This window comes from Papilio machaon, chromosome 14 (genome assembly GCF_912999745.1).
Source record: "Papilio machaon chromosome 14, ilPapMach1.1, whole genome shotgun sequence".
Taxonomy (NCBI): domain Eukaryota; kingdom Metazoa; phylum Arthropoda; class Insecta; order Lepidoptera; family Papilionidae; genus Papilio; species Papilio machaon.
This window is the reverse complement of record NC_059999.1, coordinates 3,617,832-3,637,170: the sequence shown is the minus strand read 5'-3', so window position 1 is coordinate 3,637,170 and position 19,339 is coordinate 3,617,832. Positions and strand designations below refer to the sequence as shown.

Sequence of the window (19,339 nt, the reverse complement as noted above, 5' to 3'; positions counted from 1 at the left end):
TCTGCAAACATAACATCAGATTAAATAACTTTTGCATTTTAAAAAGAGATACATTTTCATTGCTTCCTTTACGTATATTATACGTATAATATTCAAATGTACATTTCAATTACGTACAGAGATGTATTATAATGGTTAAGTATATTGAAAATTTGCGTTTCACAAACTCGCAAAAGGCACTTGTGGCATCAATGTCCCAGTAACCTTAAAGTCAGGTAATCTAGCCGATAGGCTGTTCGAAGAGGAGTGCCCCGTCTACTTTCTAACTTAGAGACGCACCTGCATACAGAATTATCTGTACGAGGCATATTATTTCATTAAATGTATTTGTATTTTCAAATAGAATTCGTTTCCTATATTTCAACATTAAGTTGGCCGTACTAAAATCTTCGTTTACTCATACATACCTAAATGCAAAGACTCGATTTTTTTATTTTTCATTTGATTAGGTTCGATTAACAATACTCGTAGGAAGCAAATGGAACTAAGTAAATCTTTGTTAAACAAAGAATAACGTTAAATTACTAAAGGGAAGGGAAGGGTTAGAACATTTTTTTGGTGTCAGAAAGTGTCACGGTTCGATCGCCATCCAATTTACTCGGTGAGCCACCGGCCGGTAGGGTCTCAACTCTTTGTTGCTCGGTCACGCCCGCATCTTAATTCCTTTCCTTAATACTTTATTATTTGTATACTTACTTTCTAATAAGAAGACGCTTAAGAACAAAGAAATTAATATATGGATACATTATATACAGAATATATAGTATACATAAAAATTAATAGTCTTATAAAATTTGAGCGTTTCATCTTTTGCTACACTTTTCAATCTTTAGCCCTCATTCTCACGGGCGCTTTTTATGACGCGTTAGAAAGCGCCCAAACAGAATAAATGCATTCACATGTATCTGTTCATACGGCAGCGCTTTAAAACCACGATGCTTTTATACCACGCAGTGTTGCCTTTTTAGCTCTGGACAAACAAAATAAGAGTAATTTTAAAGCGTTCGTCGTTCAAGAGACGAGGACATCAAGTTTTAACGCAGCTTAAAAAAACACCCGTGCGAATTTGGGCTTTGGTTAGTAAACTAGACAAGAGAGTTCTTTAAAGAAGACGTCACAGTTTATCTGCAACTTATCTTTACGGAGTAGAAAGTACAAATGCAAATAGTACAAGAGAATCAAGAACAAGAACAAGACTTAAGTTGCGCGACGGAGGTGGTAAGAAACATTATTGTTATCTACTTGCATAGTTTGAGTACCCACTTAGAGTATAAATGCTACTTAATTCAGCAAAAACAAAAGCGGCAAAGTAAACGCTTTCTACCGACGCCAACATTGTACCTACATAATGTACCTACTCGACTACTTATCTAGGTTAATAGCAAATACGTACACTAAGCTAGCTTCCCAGTGAAGTTTGTGCAAATAAATTTCTATACGGACTACGCATTGCGACGAAGCTTTGTAAATACATTTATATCACAAAACTTGCTAAGACGTGGGAAGGTCTTCGAACAAATAATCGTAAATAAGATCATGTTTATGAACTAACATACTTTACACGACATGTTATATATTTTTATGTACTAATAAAAAATATACCATGTATTTTCCAGACTTATGTGTTATAATCAATTTAAGTATCAGTAGACTAAGTAGTTACTTTGGTTTTACTTGGGAAGTACCAGCACCACACAATACTGGGGAAATATTGATACTTCTAGCAAAATAATGTGATAACACTGTTGTCACATCACAGAAAAATTTCGTTTCAACTGTATAAATTTCTACCTAATATGTTAAACTACGTTTAATTATTAAGAAGTGTTGAATATCTTAAAGTAAATGATTTATTGTTTAAAAACAAAAGCCGACGATGCAATTTGTATTCACATATGAATAAAACCATATAAATCCGAGGAAACAAAGTATCCAACAATATAACGTAACGAGAGTTATACATTCAGCCGCGAGAGGCTTCGACCCGGTACCATTTATATTACAACCAATAAATCCATAGAGAGGCACAGCACTGCAGCTCCAAGCCATATCGAGTCGGGTTATTCAGTTTGATACGATACGGGACTAAAGCCAGCTTTCTTAGATAAGGCGGGTTCAATGCAGTGTCGGCTCAGCCTGACAAATGGCCGCATCTCTGTGACGTCACCTCACAATAAATACTGTGAGATTATAATAATATGCAAGGAGATGTAACGGGAATAGTATATAAATTGGAATATTTATTCATATTTAAGGTATATACTCAGCGTAGAAAGAAATACCTAAAGATTATTTATCTGTGATATCTATGATCGATATTGTTCAAGACAAGCAAGTACATAATACAAAAAAAGATCTTTGCTTTTTATTTGAATACAAAAACAAACTTTAACAAATAAAAAAAACACTAACACAGTACAAGTTATTGAAAAGACACGACGGCTAATGGTTCTAGGAAAGTGTTACTTACACTTCCATTGTTCTCAATGTTAGCCCTGCAACTTACAAAGTACCCACCGGCGTTACATATTCAACAGTTCTCTTGACATTGTTAAAGCTTACGTGTTACGTGTTCAGGATACAAATTACAATATTTTTAATAAAACTCACAAACTGTAATAAAATTCTAATAAACGGTTTAACGTCTCACCCACGAAGCGGTCTGCAAGTAAAGACGATGGTAAAAACTCTACCAGTGTAACTTGACCGATCAGCTTCTAGTATTTACTTAAACAATATTATAAAAATACGGTTCTTCTTATAAAAGTTAGTTCGACAGTGATCCAGTTTTATTATCTGATACAGATGGGAATAAAGATACGTTGATCACAAAGTGTTGAATAAATTGCGCAGTAATTAATAAGCCCCATATTATTATAGATGTATAAAATGTTATAAAATATTTAAAATACAACAAGAATATTTTTTTTCTTTTAGAGATATAGCTTGTTTTCCGAATGAATTTTTTAAATATCACTAAAACGTAACAAAGTTGGTATAGATTTTAATTAAATGACAATACTTAAGCATGCATTTTGGTGCAACAAACTATAACAAAATATACGACTAATACTTATTACAATGGAGGTTGTAAAAAAAGGTTTTATTCTAATTAAGAGTAATATAACAATCAGCGGATATAAGGTAGTCGTGTCCGATTTGACAATAGAATTTCACTTTAAATGCTTTTTAGTTTCAATTAATTGGTAGAAAATTTTCATTACTGGAATCTTTTACTACCATTTATAGTTGTTATACAGTTCCGTCTAAGTATGTAATTATTAACTTCGTTTTAGAAATTTAAAAAATCCTTTTTTAATCTCCCAAAATATTAGTTAGACAGTTATAATTATTCCGCTTAAAATTAAAATGTAAATTACGTATAGCTGAGCATTAACAGCGTTAATTTGAAGTGTTCAACTTCCTCCCTTGAAATTTCAGTAGGGCTCTCATCGCGCGAGATTCGACTCGCACTAGACCACTTTTAATTACTTTTAAAATTGAAACGTCAGTTTTGAGCACTTATTGGGCAAAAAAAAAAAACATTGCCAAATGTCGAAAATCGATGCTATTCCAATCCCTATAATATTATGATTATGCTTTAGACTTTGGTTTTAACATATTAAAGTGTCCATCTTTTTATAGCAAGCAATAAAAAAAAACTAAATCTACCATTTTTCGCACGAGTTGCTATATTAATTTACTTATGATAATTCTATACCAGGATAACTATAATGCTATATTGCAATCTTGTATCGCATTATCTTACGCGAAATAAAAATAAATGGGCTCCCATTATTCCGGTCGTAATGTTGGTATGCAGAAGGTAGCAAATTGAATAGCCTAAAAGGGATCTTTGTATGCGCGGCCACTAATCCGGGCGTCAGTATCACGCCATTATAGCCTCGCGGATGCCATCTAATGTCGCCATAATCGTTTAGCTTCGATATTCAATCGTGTAAAAAGTCAATTAGAAAGAGATACAGCGGCTCGCGCCACACAATGGCGTAGCGGGCACCGGGCATCGGGCACCGGTCTCGTTCCATTATAACCGGACAATGCACAAATTATAAACAGTCCACTTGCCTCAATACTCGGCTCACACTTCCTGTGCCACCCATTGTCAGTTTTCAATACAATAACTTTTATTGAAATGATCCTAGGATATGCTTGTTGGCAATAGAATAGAAATTGTACTCCGTTAACATTTTATTTGTGGGTTCTACTGACATTGTAACATATACGTAGCCAATTTCAATTACGACGATTTCCGCTCCGTATCAATAGAAAGGTACGGATGTTCACGAAATGTTTGCAAAATGGTTTTCGGGATACTTTCGTAACAAAGTCGCTTTCCTTCAATAACTTGCCGCCAAATTTATGTCACATGGAAATAAGGGATGGGTGAAGTCATTGTAATGTGGATTTGACAGTTGTCAAATGCGTGTTTTGGTAATGTTACATATCAGAAACAGATTCTTTTTCCACTATTTTTAAATCACTTAAATAACGTCTGAACTTTGAAATGAACAACAAAATATTTTTGGTATAGGTTGGAGTAATTAGTATGTAAGTTACGTCCCTACTTAGGAAATCTTTAAAGATGGTAACTTAGTCGACCGGGTCGTTCGATTATTACACATATGTAATAACTTACTTCTCATTCACAACGCTGATCGAGCCAGTCGCAGTTCATTGACCCCTACTACCGTTATGTTAGATCGAGGAGACAGACAATGTTATAATCACAGAAGTGGAGTAATTAGAAAGTTTCGAAAGGGCACGGGTTAAGTTAAATGATAGGCCATCGAAGAGGTCTACTGTATGCTTAAAGAATGTATGTCGAGCTATCTCTCCCTTGTTGGAATGAAAAGATTATCTAGAGAATTTACTTGGCTTGTGGATAAAATCTTGTTCTTTGGTATTAATTGCTTCATGGACTCGATTTACGTATAAAGATTATTGTATATTAAGGGGGTGGAAAGACTATGATTGAACATTACATTTATTTATTTTTCAATTTTTTTTATATTCATACGTTTTGCTATAGCTGCATTTAATGCATACGAACGGATAAAATATGAGAAGTAATTTTACTAGAACCTAATACATCCGGGCAAGTAATCTAAAGAAAATGTCTTAAAGAGCTATAAATTAAGGTAATTCAATAGTCGACCGTTTGAATTATCACAGGCGACAACAAGAACTTAATTACATAAAATTATAACGAAGCTGCGAGAGATTTGTTGGCGAAGCGCGTTCTCTGACCGAGCTTCAGACGCGTGACGAAGTTGACTTATGTGCGCCGCTGCCTAACCTGACTTACACATTACTTCCTGTGCATTATATCTAGTGAAGTGCACAGGTTCTAGTTAATACTTTACAGACATCACGCAATTAACACGTTCAAATAGTCTTAAAAATGTGTGCATACCTCTAGAAAGTTGGGTACTGTTTCGATTCCTAATTTGCTATAAGGATTTAAAAATTATATATACTATTTACATTTATTTCGTTTTCGTGACAAAAATGGTCACAATCGTTTAAAGTTAAGTGAATCTAAATTGCGGTCGTTGATCATCTTCATTATATAAAAGAACAAAACAATAAGTGACCACGAGTACAATAAAGCCCTCGTGCAAAGTTAATTTATGCGACGTTGCGTAAACGGAGCCAGGAACAATAAGGACGCCTCATTCCGAACTTAACGTCACATAAAGTCGTGGGCGAGGAAGACAGCTCGAATAAAAACAGAATCTTTTTTTAATTTAAGGCGAACGGACAATGAGCAAATACAGCTGGGGGAATGCAAAACGAAAGCAAGCGAAGAGAGGAGCCACCAACGCCGTAGTGTCGGTAGTGGAGCGCTCGTGTAATTTATGTTGAAACAAAGTGTCCGAGATGAAAGAATTCTCTACTAATGTACTTCAAAGAACCTAGACAAAAAAAATCATCATTGTAGATAAAGGTCTATGGCTTTTTTAAAGAGTAGATAACTAAAAACGGGACAACGAATGTCTGAATGTAGCAGATATTAGCGATACTACTTACGACATCAGATAAACCTCGGTAGCCCCGACTCCGAGAAAGGAAATCGTTCGTGATGTATTATTGTTGTGACTATCTCTTACCATAAACATTGCTTGAGAAGTATTTAATTAACAGCGGGAAGTTTTTCGTAGAGCTCGTAATCGGATGTGGTTTTAGAAAATGGTGAACGATAACCATTAACGGGAATGTAAACGAGAGAGAGAGATCCAGATGTATTCCAATAAATACGTCCGAATTAGAATCGGAACAGAAATAACAATATTTAAGAGGCGATTAGAAATAAACACGCTGCGACGGGCGGTGTGGCTCGCGTAAAGAACGCGTGATGGTCGTTTAGATGGTAACATTAGCAGCAGGATGCCTACCAGAGCACGGCATTCGCTGCAGGCGACTTAGATACCAAACATTTTTATGACGCTCTTGTTTGTTTTGAGCTCAATCAAAAATGATCAAGGGCTATGACAAATTAAAGTCACCTTCTTGTGTCTGTTTTTTCACACTAACAACGACAAATAATGATTTACAATTAGAGATCACGGAAACTGTTCCAATAAAGTAAAATATTGTGAAAAAATGATATCAGTGAGGAAGATTTGGTAGAGTTAGCTACATTTGGTTATTTAACCATTACTAATTATTTTTTTTGAATATTTTGTTATTATTTCATTCAAATTAATTTATCAAAAGTTCAATATTAATAAATTCTACAAGACTTAAACCTAGTGTAACGCGGAAATTGAACGTTATTTTATAGAAAACGTTCCGTATCCGATGAAACAAATGATACTCTCACAATGAAAAATGTCAACAGATTACAGGAACGAAGAAAGTTCAAATAAAAAGATTTCACGGACCATTGTGTTATCTGATATCGTACGACTTACGAAGCCTTACAAGCTCGCCGATGCGATGCAGCCGAGTGACATTCCAAAACAACAAACAAAACATTAAATCCAACTTACCCAATTGTTATTACTTTGTTTTTTGTATCGATACATTTCATACCGTAAAAGGTAAAGTGCGATTGGAATTTCCTTGAATCAGTGTAATAGTGCAGTAAACTCGAGATGGACAAGCCATTTAGTGCAAGTGTTTATTTGGAGAGTTAAGTCACAAATTGCAAAACCCAAGAGATTCCAAAATGCGATGAAGGCTATATTTTACATGAACAATCAAGACCTAAACATTACTTGTCTGAGATGTAGTCTATCTTTTTGATAAAAGTACTGAAAAGACTGGTCGACAATACATACCTACAGTTGCATACTTTTATATATACGAGTACATATACTGCTGGTGCTATATCTTTGCTTATTTTGTCTAACAAATTTAAACTTGGTCCAAAAAAAATCCCATACTAAATAAAAAATAAGTAAATGTACATTATGTTAATATCTATCTTATTTCACTTTTATGAAAATATTGTAGTAAATTAAATTGACTATAAATCAAGTTCCTTTATTACGTTGACAATGTTTGTAGATGTCTAATATACATAAATAAATATCCTCTCGGAAAAAACGTTGTAGCCGCTCAAAAGATGTGTCAAGTCGTCAAGCGTTGCCTCCCTTCACAGACTTTACTCGAACACGTCAATTTGTTTACGAATTACGCATAAATTCGTCCCCGAAGACAAGACATCTCGTGCGGCGATCGCTGTTGCGACATTTCAATAAAATTTACGATTGTGACTTAAATGGCGTGTCGGATGAACAAAAAATGCTTCGACATGTTCCGCTTTTATTTTAGACGTATCTTGAGTCTTGAGTTCGTTAAAATATCTGGATGATGATAATAAACCTGTCCGTTCTTTGTGCAACTAAACGGCAATGAAATTGAATAAATTATTATCGATACAACCACGGATAATTAAATGTTTGAATAATGGTTGTAAAGTTTTAATTTATGAAATAATAAAACACTAGTTTCGCCATGGGCTTAGCTTGTTTAAACGCTATTATAAATAATAATGATGTTATCATTACTTTATCTTCTTGGTAGATACTTTTATCAAGATTACAGTAATTAATTCGTTACGTCGAGAAGCGATTTTTGAATTTCGAACATTGTCTTTAATTGGAATACCGCCTCGGCTTCTTATTAATAGCTTCTAGAATCATCAAAACAACATTTTCAACATCAGTGACATGTTTATTTTCAAATAATATTGAAGACTATGTTGTCTACCTTGTATGTTATTGTAATTTTAATATAGTAATAAGAATTGTATGCAAAGCATTGCAAATTATTGCTTTTACAATTCAGGTATTTCATCAATTTCATGGATGTAGGAATCTCGCAATCAACGATATTCGTGTCAAAGTAGTCAAAGTCCCTCATTGTCGCATTACATTTAGAAAACGTATTTGTTTTTTTGGCGAACTTGTCCGAGCGTCGATAGAAAACGTCGCTGTTTAGTAAGCTGAGCCAAATTGATAATCAACTTGCTAATTGATTGTGAATGTTCTCGGTAATATCCGACCGGTTAAATTGGACATTGAAACAAAGCTATTCTCTGTTGTTTGATTAATTATTTCAGTCAAAGAACAATGTATCCACAGCTAGTGGTTCCGAAATAGTTTGTTTAGAGTGGCGTGGCCAAATGCACGCTACATTGATATGTGTTATTGGGCATGACATGCAAGGCGACCGTTGGAGACAGATCGTTCGGCACCCTATTGGTATTTTTGTCAACGTTCCCAGCACCGTTTGTTCGCATCGTGTTTACTCACATGACTCGTGGTGACTTTAAAATTAGTTTAGAAACCATTCTCTTAATAAGAATAGGCAAGGCATTCCGTAAATAGTTTCCTACTCTAATTTATTTTATCGTAACGAGGTCTACAAGTCGAAATCTCAAACGAGACAATAATTGTTAAAGATTTTTACATACTTATTATTTTCCTCCTTCTTCTAAGATCTTAAAAAAGATACCGTGCTCCTCTGGGAGAAGCAAGGTTATGTGTGGTTTTACTCACAAAAAACCCCTCGGTGGTCATTCTCAAGTGCCTCTAGCAAGGCTACTGTATCTCCGGTGGAACGCACCGGTGCGTATAGTTGGTGACTATACAAAAGCGTGTCACACAACATCTACTAAAACAGCTAGACTGTTGTTAATATAATATGTACATTGTTTCTGTTATTATAAGTCCTCATAATATGTACTATACCTAATGTATTTTGTCTGTATCGCGGATGTTTCCTGCTTACCTACCTTTATAGTATGACTCCAATAACGTGAAAAGAGAAACACAGTGGAAACGCTTCATCGTAATAATTAAATCACTTTATATATCACCATCAAAGACTCCTTTTCGACTTACCAGATTCAGGATATATTTTGAGGGTGGTCCGTAAACTATAGATGATTGTCGGTGTGAAAGTAATTAAAAGCATTTTGTAACATTACATATCAATTTCCAACAGCGATATTTGAAAACGAGTGATATTGAATTTTAAATGAAAACGCGGACTTGTTCGATCTCAAATTTTATTACACGCCGCGGGTTGTTCGTTATAAATACAACACTTAAAACTCTCAACGTTTTACATAAAAAACGTTATAAACAGGCATATTTCATTATTTTTTCCCCCTAAAACAACGGGGTGCCTCATGCTTTTTTTGTAAGAGGAATACCAACTGCGCGGCCCACGCGAGGCCCATGATCGGTTCACACTTTAAGTGGTTGTACAGTAGTGATATATACGTACTCGAGTTATTATTAGAAGTTCTCAGAAGGCATAGATAGAACAAAAAACTGTATAGGAATTTCTTTGTTCTCAAATGATAAAACTTTTTGTTACTTTACATAAATTGTACGTACCATATTCCTAAATGTATTTAGAAGAATTAGGCTTAATAGGAACTTTGCATCTTTGCTTTTTAGTATAAAATTGTACCACTAAGATGCTTATTACATACATTAAAGCTTATTTTCCTGCATCGTATTATTAATGAGAAATCATGAAATTTATTATGAGGCAAAAATAATTCAGATTTTTGTACCGCGTATCGACACCTCAAAGAATTTTGATCGCCGCACGTAGATTTGAGCCTTAGATAAGTGACGGTCTCTCCATCAATTTCGTACAAAATATTTGTTGAGATCCAAAGATTCGTTTTTATGGGTTTTAAAAGATTAATGCACAGATAAAGAGATTTGGGCCGGCTGCGACCGAGTGGAATTTTAGGGGCACAATAAATTTTGACACCTTATTTGCTGTTGAACAAAACAAAACCGCTTCGTAGGAGAGTGATTTGTGTTTTCTAATTAGGAACTTTGTGGAGGAAATGTTTTAATTAAAAGCAAAATTAATCCTTCCCCACTTTCGTCCATCCCCACTCCTTTTAAATTTCTTTAAAGTCAGTTGCGTTTACGCATTGCATGGTATTGGCTCCGCCCATAATGGGGCATCCTACTGTGCTTTGTTTAAGCCGAATAAGCGATGCGTGAAGTGGGCTCAGTATACTCCTTTATTGCTTGCTGTAGTAACATAATATGTTACAATTTAACACACATGCAAACACTTTTATAACAACACAATAAGAGTAATAAACACTTTGTAATACGTCATCAATTATCTTTTTAATATCAAATTATTGTTACTTTTAAGGCATTTATGTTTTTAGCAATTATACATCATTACAAGATTAAAGAAATTTATATAAAATGGGACTTTTTTCTTTCATTTTTTGATATTTCAAACAAAATATCTAACTCGGAAATTGATTGTCGATTATTTAAACTTTGGCGAAATCTATTAAAACCGATTAGTCGATCGAGCGTTAGTTTCGGTACGAAATTTACGAGCATTAAAACTATCTCCATTCTATCGCACACTGCAAGGCTTAGTGGACGCCTTTACTGAGAGCAGCTGCTTCTAATCGAATACCAATCAACTAGGAATGATGTAGAATAGTTTACTGGTGTATTGAATACGTAATCAAAATGACCGCTCGAGCTCACACAAATCGAAAAAGTTACATCATAATTTCTAATCATTCCGATCGTTACCTTGAATATTTTAATTTACTCATAGTTGAAATGTATCGGATATAAGAAGTTTTTGATTTAATTTACCGATGTCAAGTGGGGCTAATGGCCGTTTGTCTTCTTAATTCGAAATTTTAAAATTCAAAAATTACTTTAATGGATCAATTTAAATTCTTTGCTATTAACATTTTTATGAATATTTTAATCAAAATAGTTTTACTAAGATTTGTGACAACTTCGGCGGTTGAATAAAGATCCTGGTACTTTCTTGGTCTATGAGGCGATTATTACAAACTAGCAGTCACCCACAACTCCGTCCGCGCGGAAATAAAAAAAAACATACTAAGTAGCTTATAGCCTATGTGTTCTTCCAGACTATGATCTACATATATGCCAAATTTCATCGAGATTTGTTGAGCCGTTCTGGAGTTACCTTCAAACAAACATCCATCCATCCAAATATTCGCATTCATAATATTAGTAAGATTTTAATTTTTTTGTTGAGGATTATGTATACATTAATTCTGCTTTGATATATTTGAGATGAAAATAATTATTTATTGTATTAAAAAAAGAACCTTCACATCGACACCAAAACCTTAAGTGTGAAATATAAAGGTATAAAGGTATATATAGTTATAAAGGTACATATCAAATCATTTTAAAAATAAATGATTATTTTTTTTAAAAATCACCCTAGAACTCTTTGGAAACTCTTTTGATAAATACATGGGACCAGTTCACTGAAATTAGTCGTACGTCACTTGCTTGAGGATTGATTTCGAACGGAGATAAAGTTGAGGGCGCCATTAATTTACAAAAAACCAACGTAGGTGTCTGCGGAGGAAGGAAACTGTTACTGTCAAATATCGGACGGGACACAATGGTCGTTTGAGGATTAAAAGCGAACCGTTGTAGGAACGGGCGCATCATTTATCAGGAGCGAGGCGTATCTCGCGTTCACTTTAACGTCACTGAATTCAACCCGTAAGGGATATTTAATTGTTTCACTGCCACCAACAATGGCCGCCTCGTATTGTTACATTTAGTAGAACATACTACTAGTATTTTGTTAGCGACGTGTGAAGTCTTTGGTCACTAAAAAGTTGTTCTTTAGTTCCTGTTTAATAAAGCTTGATATACTTGACCTCTTTGGGAGTCAAGGAGTTTGTACCAAAGAGATCGTACTGGCCACTAAGAATGTTGCAAATTTTTAAATACGAAAACGATTAGTAAAAAGCGAAAAAATTGCCCGGGGGTGAATAAAAAAGTATTAAAAATAGTTTTGTTTTAGAAATATAGGTACTTTGTTTGATTTAGCACTGTTTCTTTGAAAATTATGAATTTTCTTCTTGATGTGTCAAAGAATTACTAAATTAATGTATTGAGATAATAGGAGATTTATGTTGGGAGCAATGTCCCACAGTTTAGTAAAGTTTGGGCGTTCGAAGGCATCGCGTGACTAAAGTCTCTTTATCATTAGCAGGGCTAAAGCGACATCATGTAATTTCTAGTTAGGTACTATGTTTCTATTATTGTCAGAAGGCGTCGAACTATTTTAGGTCGTGTATGGGTAATGGCGCATTCCTGTGTCGCGTTCGAAATGAATTACGGTTTAATTATGTTTATAATGAAGCATTGTGATATTTGAGCACGATTTACGCGCGCTAAATTACCTTTTATTATTAAAATACTGGAAGTTCACTTGTGTGTGAAAATAAGTACCTATAAAGTGACTGGGAGTTCATCTTCTCTCTTAACTTTTATTATATTTTATTTTTAATGTAAATAAATTCAACTTCGACTGGCTGTAATTATGTTAGGTATTCTTTAGTGTTTCTCATGTGTAAGTAAGTCTTAAATTGATTTTATTTTATAACTTTATTCAAACGTCGACCTTGGTTCGTCCACTCGAGTTAGTTTTGATACAGCTGTTAACAGCCAAGACTTACAAACATTCAAAAGGAAGCCGAATCGTTGTTGTATAGGCCACCAAATCAAAAAATTCCAGATTTAATCTCCATAGCTTTGTCTGGATTAATACAGGTAAAGGTTTACAATACAGGTGGTCCATATAAATTTTAGTAGCTTGCTTTTGATAACAAAAGCTATGTTTACTTTGTTATTTACAACTTTGTGTCTTTATATTTGTCGGCCCACCCATGATTTCTTTTATAGATCATAAATGATTTCTTATAACTGACTCCTAAGATGTTATTATATTCTACCAAGATAACATCAAGCGATACCGAATAGTATTCAAAAGAAAAAACGAACGCTCGAAAATGAAACGTATCAATTTATAAAAGTATAGTCTAAGTTAAAGCTCCGCTCGATTGTAACATCGGCTTATTAAAGCTAAGCAAATAAATTCCGTCACCTTTCCTTATCCAGGATCTTTAAGAGAAATCCGAAACCGTAAACATGCGCGTTGAGCACACTATGTTAACTATTCATTCGGTGTCTCCGGAGAATATATTGAACAAAAGACGGGCTCAGCATCCAAGCACACTATTTCTCACTACATCGGCGCGATGTAATCAGAGAAGACGACGTGTCGCGCTTATTTATGTATGAAAGGGGCGCGGGCGAGGGTGGGCCAACGCGCGAGCTACAAACAGAATAATATTGATGACACTGCGCTGCGAAGGGTCATGAATCATTAATCGCCCGCTCTCCTACGGCTCTATTACGACTGCCTTGCTGGATTAGCCACCCTTCACGAGCTGAGCTCCTGAGACTACTTCCCGCTCTCTTCCGCCTTCTCGCGTTCGCCTTTTTCCTCACCTTACGGGTATTCCACCATTAATACAACAAAAAACGGCTAGTTAATAAAACATTTGACGGGTTTTCAAGTTATTGTGCTTTGAGCGAACAACAAAATAATTCCTTTTGTTTACATTTGCAAAGGTTCTTTTAAGGACAATAAAGAAAAGTCCTAAAAATTGCATAATACTTGGCAAATAATTCTTTTCATGTTTATAAATATTGCCAAACAACAATCAACGTAGGTATGAACCGATGTAACAATACAAAACGTAAACAAAACAAATAGCTTTAATAAAAAGACTAAAGATGCAAATCACAAGAGCAAATCAAAAAACTTTTAAACAAAAAAAAACACTGGAGGCAATTTAAGTTAATTCAGTAAGCAACGGACATGGCTACTTCCAAATGAAACCAAACGTAACAAAAACGAAAACAAACCATGGACAAAAACGCAGGTCATTTCGGCTGGGACTTTCTCGTTTATTTTTTCTAAACGCTCCGTGGCCCGAGGACGTGCAGCCGAAACCTTGACTGTTAATTTTTTTCTCACTTTTGTTTCCATCATAATTTCTACCGCACCTCTTATGTTAGGTTCAACTATAAGATAATAAAGTTGGATCGAAACCTGACCGACTTAAAAAAAGACCGTAGCAGGAAGGCGGAACGTTCCTAAATTTCTAATCGACATTTTATTTCGCGATCATGGCAGTTATTTATTTTTGCTATATTCAAACCGGTTGAAGCGGTTATTGTTCTTGCCCTTTTTATAAAGCAACAATACTTTTATTAAATTAATTTGATATTTAACAAAACCATTATCTAGCAATTAATAAACCTAGATAGAATGGGTTTCAATCAGTAGTTTTCGCCAAAATCTAATTTTCTGAGACTAAAGTATTGAACAAAGCTCATAAGATAATTTTTACGGTAAGTTATATGGGCTAAAGAAAAAGGATAAATAAATACCCTTAAAAGTAAAGAAAAAGTAAGGATATGAGCACACAAACTCGTGGTGGTTCGTACATAGTTATAAGCATATCTTGGCACTTACTGCAGACACTTGTTAAAATTCATCACATGTCTCCAAAGTCCGCGTCTACATCGAAGGAGGCACGCTTTAAACAAAAAAAAAAGATAAAAAAGTTTAAGAAGAAATAGAAAAACATGGGTCGATGTTTAAAAAGGACCATGTTGCAATGAGATACAATAGAGGAAATACTTTCTGGCGACAGCGCAAGGCGTTACAATGCGCCTGTCTATTTTTTTTTTAAATAAAATCTTTTGTATGACTCCTTAAATGAGTTCCTTCTAGCCAGTGTTAGCATTTCTGTTTAAAAAGCAGCACAAATTTCAGTTTTTGTAGACTCGTCGAGCTTACAAAATAAATTGCATTGTAGTTAAGTTTTTATGCAGAGCTTCTTATTTTCTTTAAACAAAAATTACAATGTTTTTACAACTTGCTTTCTAGGTATACTTAGTCATAAGAATAATTTTATACAACTCAGGTATATTTATTACCCGAAATTAAATATGTAGGTTAATTAAAAATTTTTGACGCGACGGTTAGTAGTTTAACTATAATTTGTTTTTGTGACAAATACATTAACTTTTGGTCTTTAATCTTCTTACAACGGAAGCTGATATAAATTATAAAGAGCAGTGTACAGTGTTTTCTTTGTGTGATCGTAAATTATCTAATGGTATCCTAATAATCCGGACAAAGAATTCAAGGCTGTCTATCCTTCCGTCCTTACAAACGTCACGCACATCCTTCCCTAAGCGAGCGGAGAAAAAAATGAGCATTGAACAGCGCATTGTCGGAGCCTTTAGTCGCAGGTAGACTGAACAAAAAAGATTCCACTAAATGCGAAGGATTGCACAAAAAATCCGACGACGCGTGATTATAGCGAACGGCTCGGATTATCAGCAGATGTCAATTTTGGAAATATTTAATGCATGATATGGGTAACATGAAATTAATGAAAAAATACCCAACAATGAAACCTCCAAAACAATTCTACGGCCGATTAGCTTTGTATAACGATACCTCTACCTGACAGCTTTGGTACATAGTCACGTACAATCGAGTGGTTGAGTTCTGACTTCTAATCAGAAGCCAAAGAATCCAATTAAATAAATACAAGAAAAATTGTTTTCAAATTAGTATGAGGAAATTGAAATAAAAGCATCACAATACAAAAATATTTCTGTATATTGAGTTGAATTATTATTAATATGTTATTGGCGTTTTACATAGCAATTTAGATTTCCAATAAAGGGTCTAGAAAATTTAAATGCAAATGTTGTAAAAAATATGAGACCGACAATAAAATTTTATTACATCCTTGCTTAATGGCTGTGCAGAGTTGAAACAAATAGGTTTATTCCGATTTAAAGGGGATAGTCGATACAAATTACGTTTATGGGCGCATAGTCCCGATAGCGATAACAGCGGCAACCTGTTTCGAATGGTTCAAATAAATAACATAACCTGTTTAGATAAATTTTATCCGTAAATATTGAGCGATACATTGCATCGGATCATTGCACTAGTCTGTGAAAATACTTCAAATCGTGAAAAATGCGCTTTTATGATAACACTTTTATAAGCTGAAAAGTTAAATCTGTTCTTGAAAAAATACCTTACACCAATATCCAAAATTATTTAAAAGAGACATCTTCCTAACCTAAAACGACTAATGCTTAGTGTTTAATTATAATGCAGTCTTTTCTTTTCTCATGACTGCTGTGGCTTTTATATCCTCAATTTTAAAAAGGTGTGTAGTTGGATTGGTGACATCTATGTGTACATGGATGATTACTAGATTAAATACTAGCATCCAAAAAATGCAATTTCATATTTCATTTAAAAAAATTAAGCGTTCTAAGACTAAAGATGTCTGATAAAACTGTAATATACAGCTATAAAAAGGAAAAAAATCAATTTAAGTTCTGTTATAAAATTATTCATTATTAATCTTGATATATTAATGTTTTTTCTTTATCAATTGAGTTAGACAAATACTTGAACCAAACCACTGAGATAAGAAAACAATCTTACCTCATAAACTAGACGTGAGTCAGGAGCATAACATAGGAATTTGTTATCTCTACTTATCCTGTTGTCAAGAGAGTGTGAGAATGCTTTTATGTTTGTGGGTAGTAAGTAAATATTTGATATAAAGGTGTAACTACTGTACCGCGGTGATTGCGGTTCGTTAGCGTCGCCGGCCAATAAATGTTGACATTAATGAAATTAATTCAAGTTGTAACCTCAGTGAGGCTTTTGCAAATATTTACCGAAGCTTCTCTATGCGTGGTATAGATTATAAAACCAATGCATGGAGTTTTTCTATGTTGGAATAAATTAAAAAACAACATATTGTTCTTATAAATGTTACTATTAAGCATTTTAAATTAACGCTTGCGCTACCAGATGGTTCAGGACAATGGTAAAATAGTTGTTTTAAACGGATGAACATCTTTAGGAGATTTTTACGATTAGAGGTTTTAAAGAAATCTTAAAAATGTAGATATGTTATTGAATAGATTCGCATTATTCCATAATTTATTTTTTTATTTATTCCTTTTGATGTTATGTTCCGTTCTTTTTCCAAAATCAGTCAGGGATCCATCAGAGTGCCAGATATAGTAATTTGTTTCATTAATTGTTATAATTACAAAAATTCTGAACTAAATTAAAGTTTACTTTTTTTTATTAACGCTGCAATAAACATTTAACATAATTATGTGAAAGAAATTACTTTTGATAGGGTTACGAGGGAGTTATAAAGAAATGTAATTGTCGTTTATGTTAAGTCATCTTTTAATATTACGGAATACTTCATCAGGTTCGTGACGAATTTAATGTTCAGACTGTACCTACGTGTAGCGGCCGCTGACGGCCTAACGGGCAGCCTCGGTGTGATTGATTGAGGGACAAACGAATGGAATTAATATTGCCCTGACTATACATGTATACGAATAATATTCATTCGAACCAGTAAAATCATTGATTAATGTTTCGTAAACGAGCAAAATAAAATAGAAATAATAAGGGATTTGGTTGCTAAACAAAAGAAAAATAACAGCATGTGATTAAAAGTAAAACAAGGTAGAAGTCTATAATGAAATGTAATCTTACCTTTTGCAAACAGGTCGCTCTACATTGCGCTACCCGCAAAGGAGATGAAACTTCCTCTTCGGCGAGCACTCCAATCCATAACATTACAATAGGCAACAGCGAACTATACAACATTTTGGCACACATTTTCTTTGGTATTCCTAAGTTAAGTCCCGTTCAATGTTTTTGCTTTATCATAACCGGCACACGGATCCCGCAAAAATAGTTATCATAATAACTAAAACAAACTGAAAATCCTAAACTTCGCTAATCTTACTGAAAAGCTTTCGGCACGAAAAACATTATTTGAAGTTTGAGTTGTTTCGTAGAAGATAACTTAAATCGCTATCAAAAATATGTTAATTAAATAATACATTAACATAAAGTAACACAAATTGTAACTAATACGATGTCGCACTAGAAAAATGTTTTCACAACTTCAATCGTTCGCTTTGAGATTCGACGAGAGTCGACGCGAACTGTAGCGCGGTCGACTGCGGACTAACCACCCCGCCTGAAGAAGGTCTGTTCCACTCCCCTCTGATGGTTAATTTTGTCGCCTTTCTCACTCGCGCAAGAGGGTTACCCTCCTCTCGCTCGCTCCTAACACGAAGCGTACGAGTTTACTACTACATATAGCGCTCTCTCTGTCGTCTCTACTAGTGCATATATTTTATTCTATCTCGTTTCATCTCGGGTGGTTTTACGTTGTTTTTCCTTGATGCAGTTTAACTGATGGGAATGTAGTGGTTATCGTTAGACAAAGACGGTTGTAGTAGAAATTTTAGGGTCGTTCAAAAGGGGTGACAAAGAATCGAGCTAATTCAGGGCTTGCGTTTTTATGGGACCTCGAGTGGTAAAAAGTATCCCGCCTCTCTCGTTTGTTCAACTTTATGGCTCTCGCTTTGTGATGCCATATTAATATTATTAATGGTCGCTACATCAAATACAATCATAATTTCGTATCATTAAAGGGTTTCATATTTTAATTTGATAGTCGCCCTTTTTAAAAACAAAATTTATATGTTCATAAAATTATATGTGTTTGCCGAGATTGCGATACATTTGCTACTTCCGCGTTTTTTTCTTATAACATTCATTATTTGTATCTCGGAAACATTATTTTGCAAGAGGCAAAGACTTGTTCACAAAACCCTCGCAGCAAAAAGATTAAATAAGAATACAGTGTACGTGACAGCGCACAAGCCTTTCTACGTAAAGGCATTTTTCGTTTTCTTTCTTGAGCAACTCTGGGCCCGTTCTATTCATCCCCGCTGTCTTTAATCTCCAGTCTCTCTCCAGACTTTGTCTAGACGAGTCCACAGCCGTGAGTCGAATGCACACAATTTCGATACAACCGCGGACGTCTGCCCTCAACAGACCTCGAGTTATCGATCCCATA

At 34.5% G+C, this 19,339-nt stretch overlaps 1 protein-coding gene across 1 annotated transcript in view; it reads right to left on the bottom strand.

Moving 5' to 3' along the window:
* LOC106720072 overlaps positions 1-18,432 on the bottom strand; it is a 33,215-nt gene extending 14,783 nt beyond the window's left edge. Inside the window, exon 1 of the mRNA XM_014514654.2 lies at positions 17,959-18,432. Within this exon, the coding sequence (XP_014370140.2) occupies positions 17,959-18,084 (126 nt within the window). The 5' untranslated portion in view covers positions 18,085-18,432. The remainder of the gene's footprint in view (positions 1-17,958) is intronic.
* Positions 18,433-19,339: the final 907 nt, after the last annotated feature.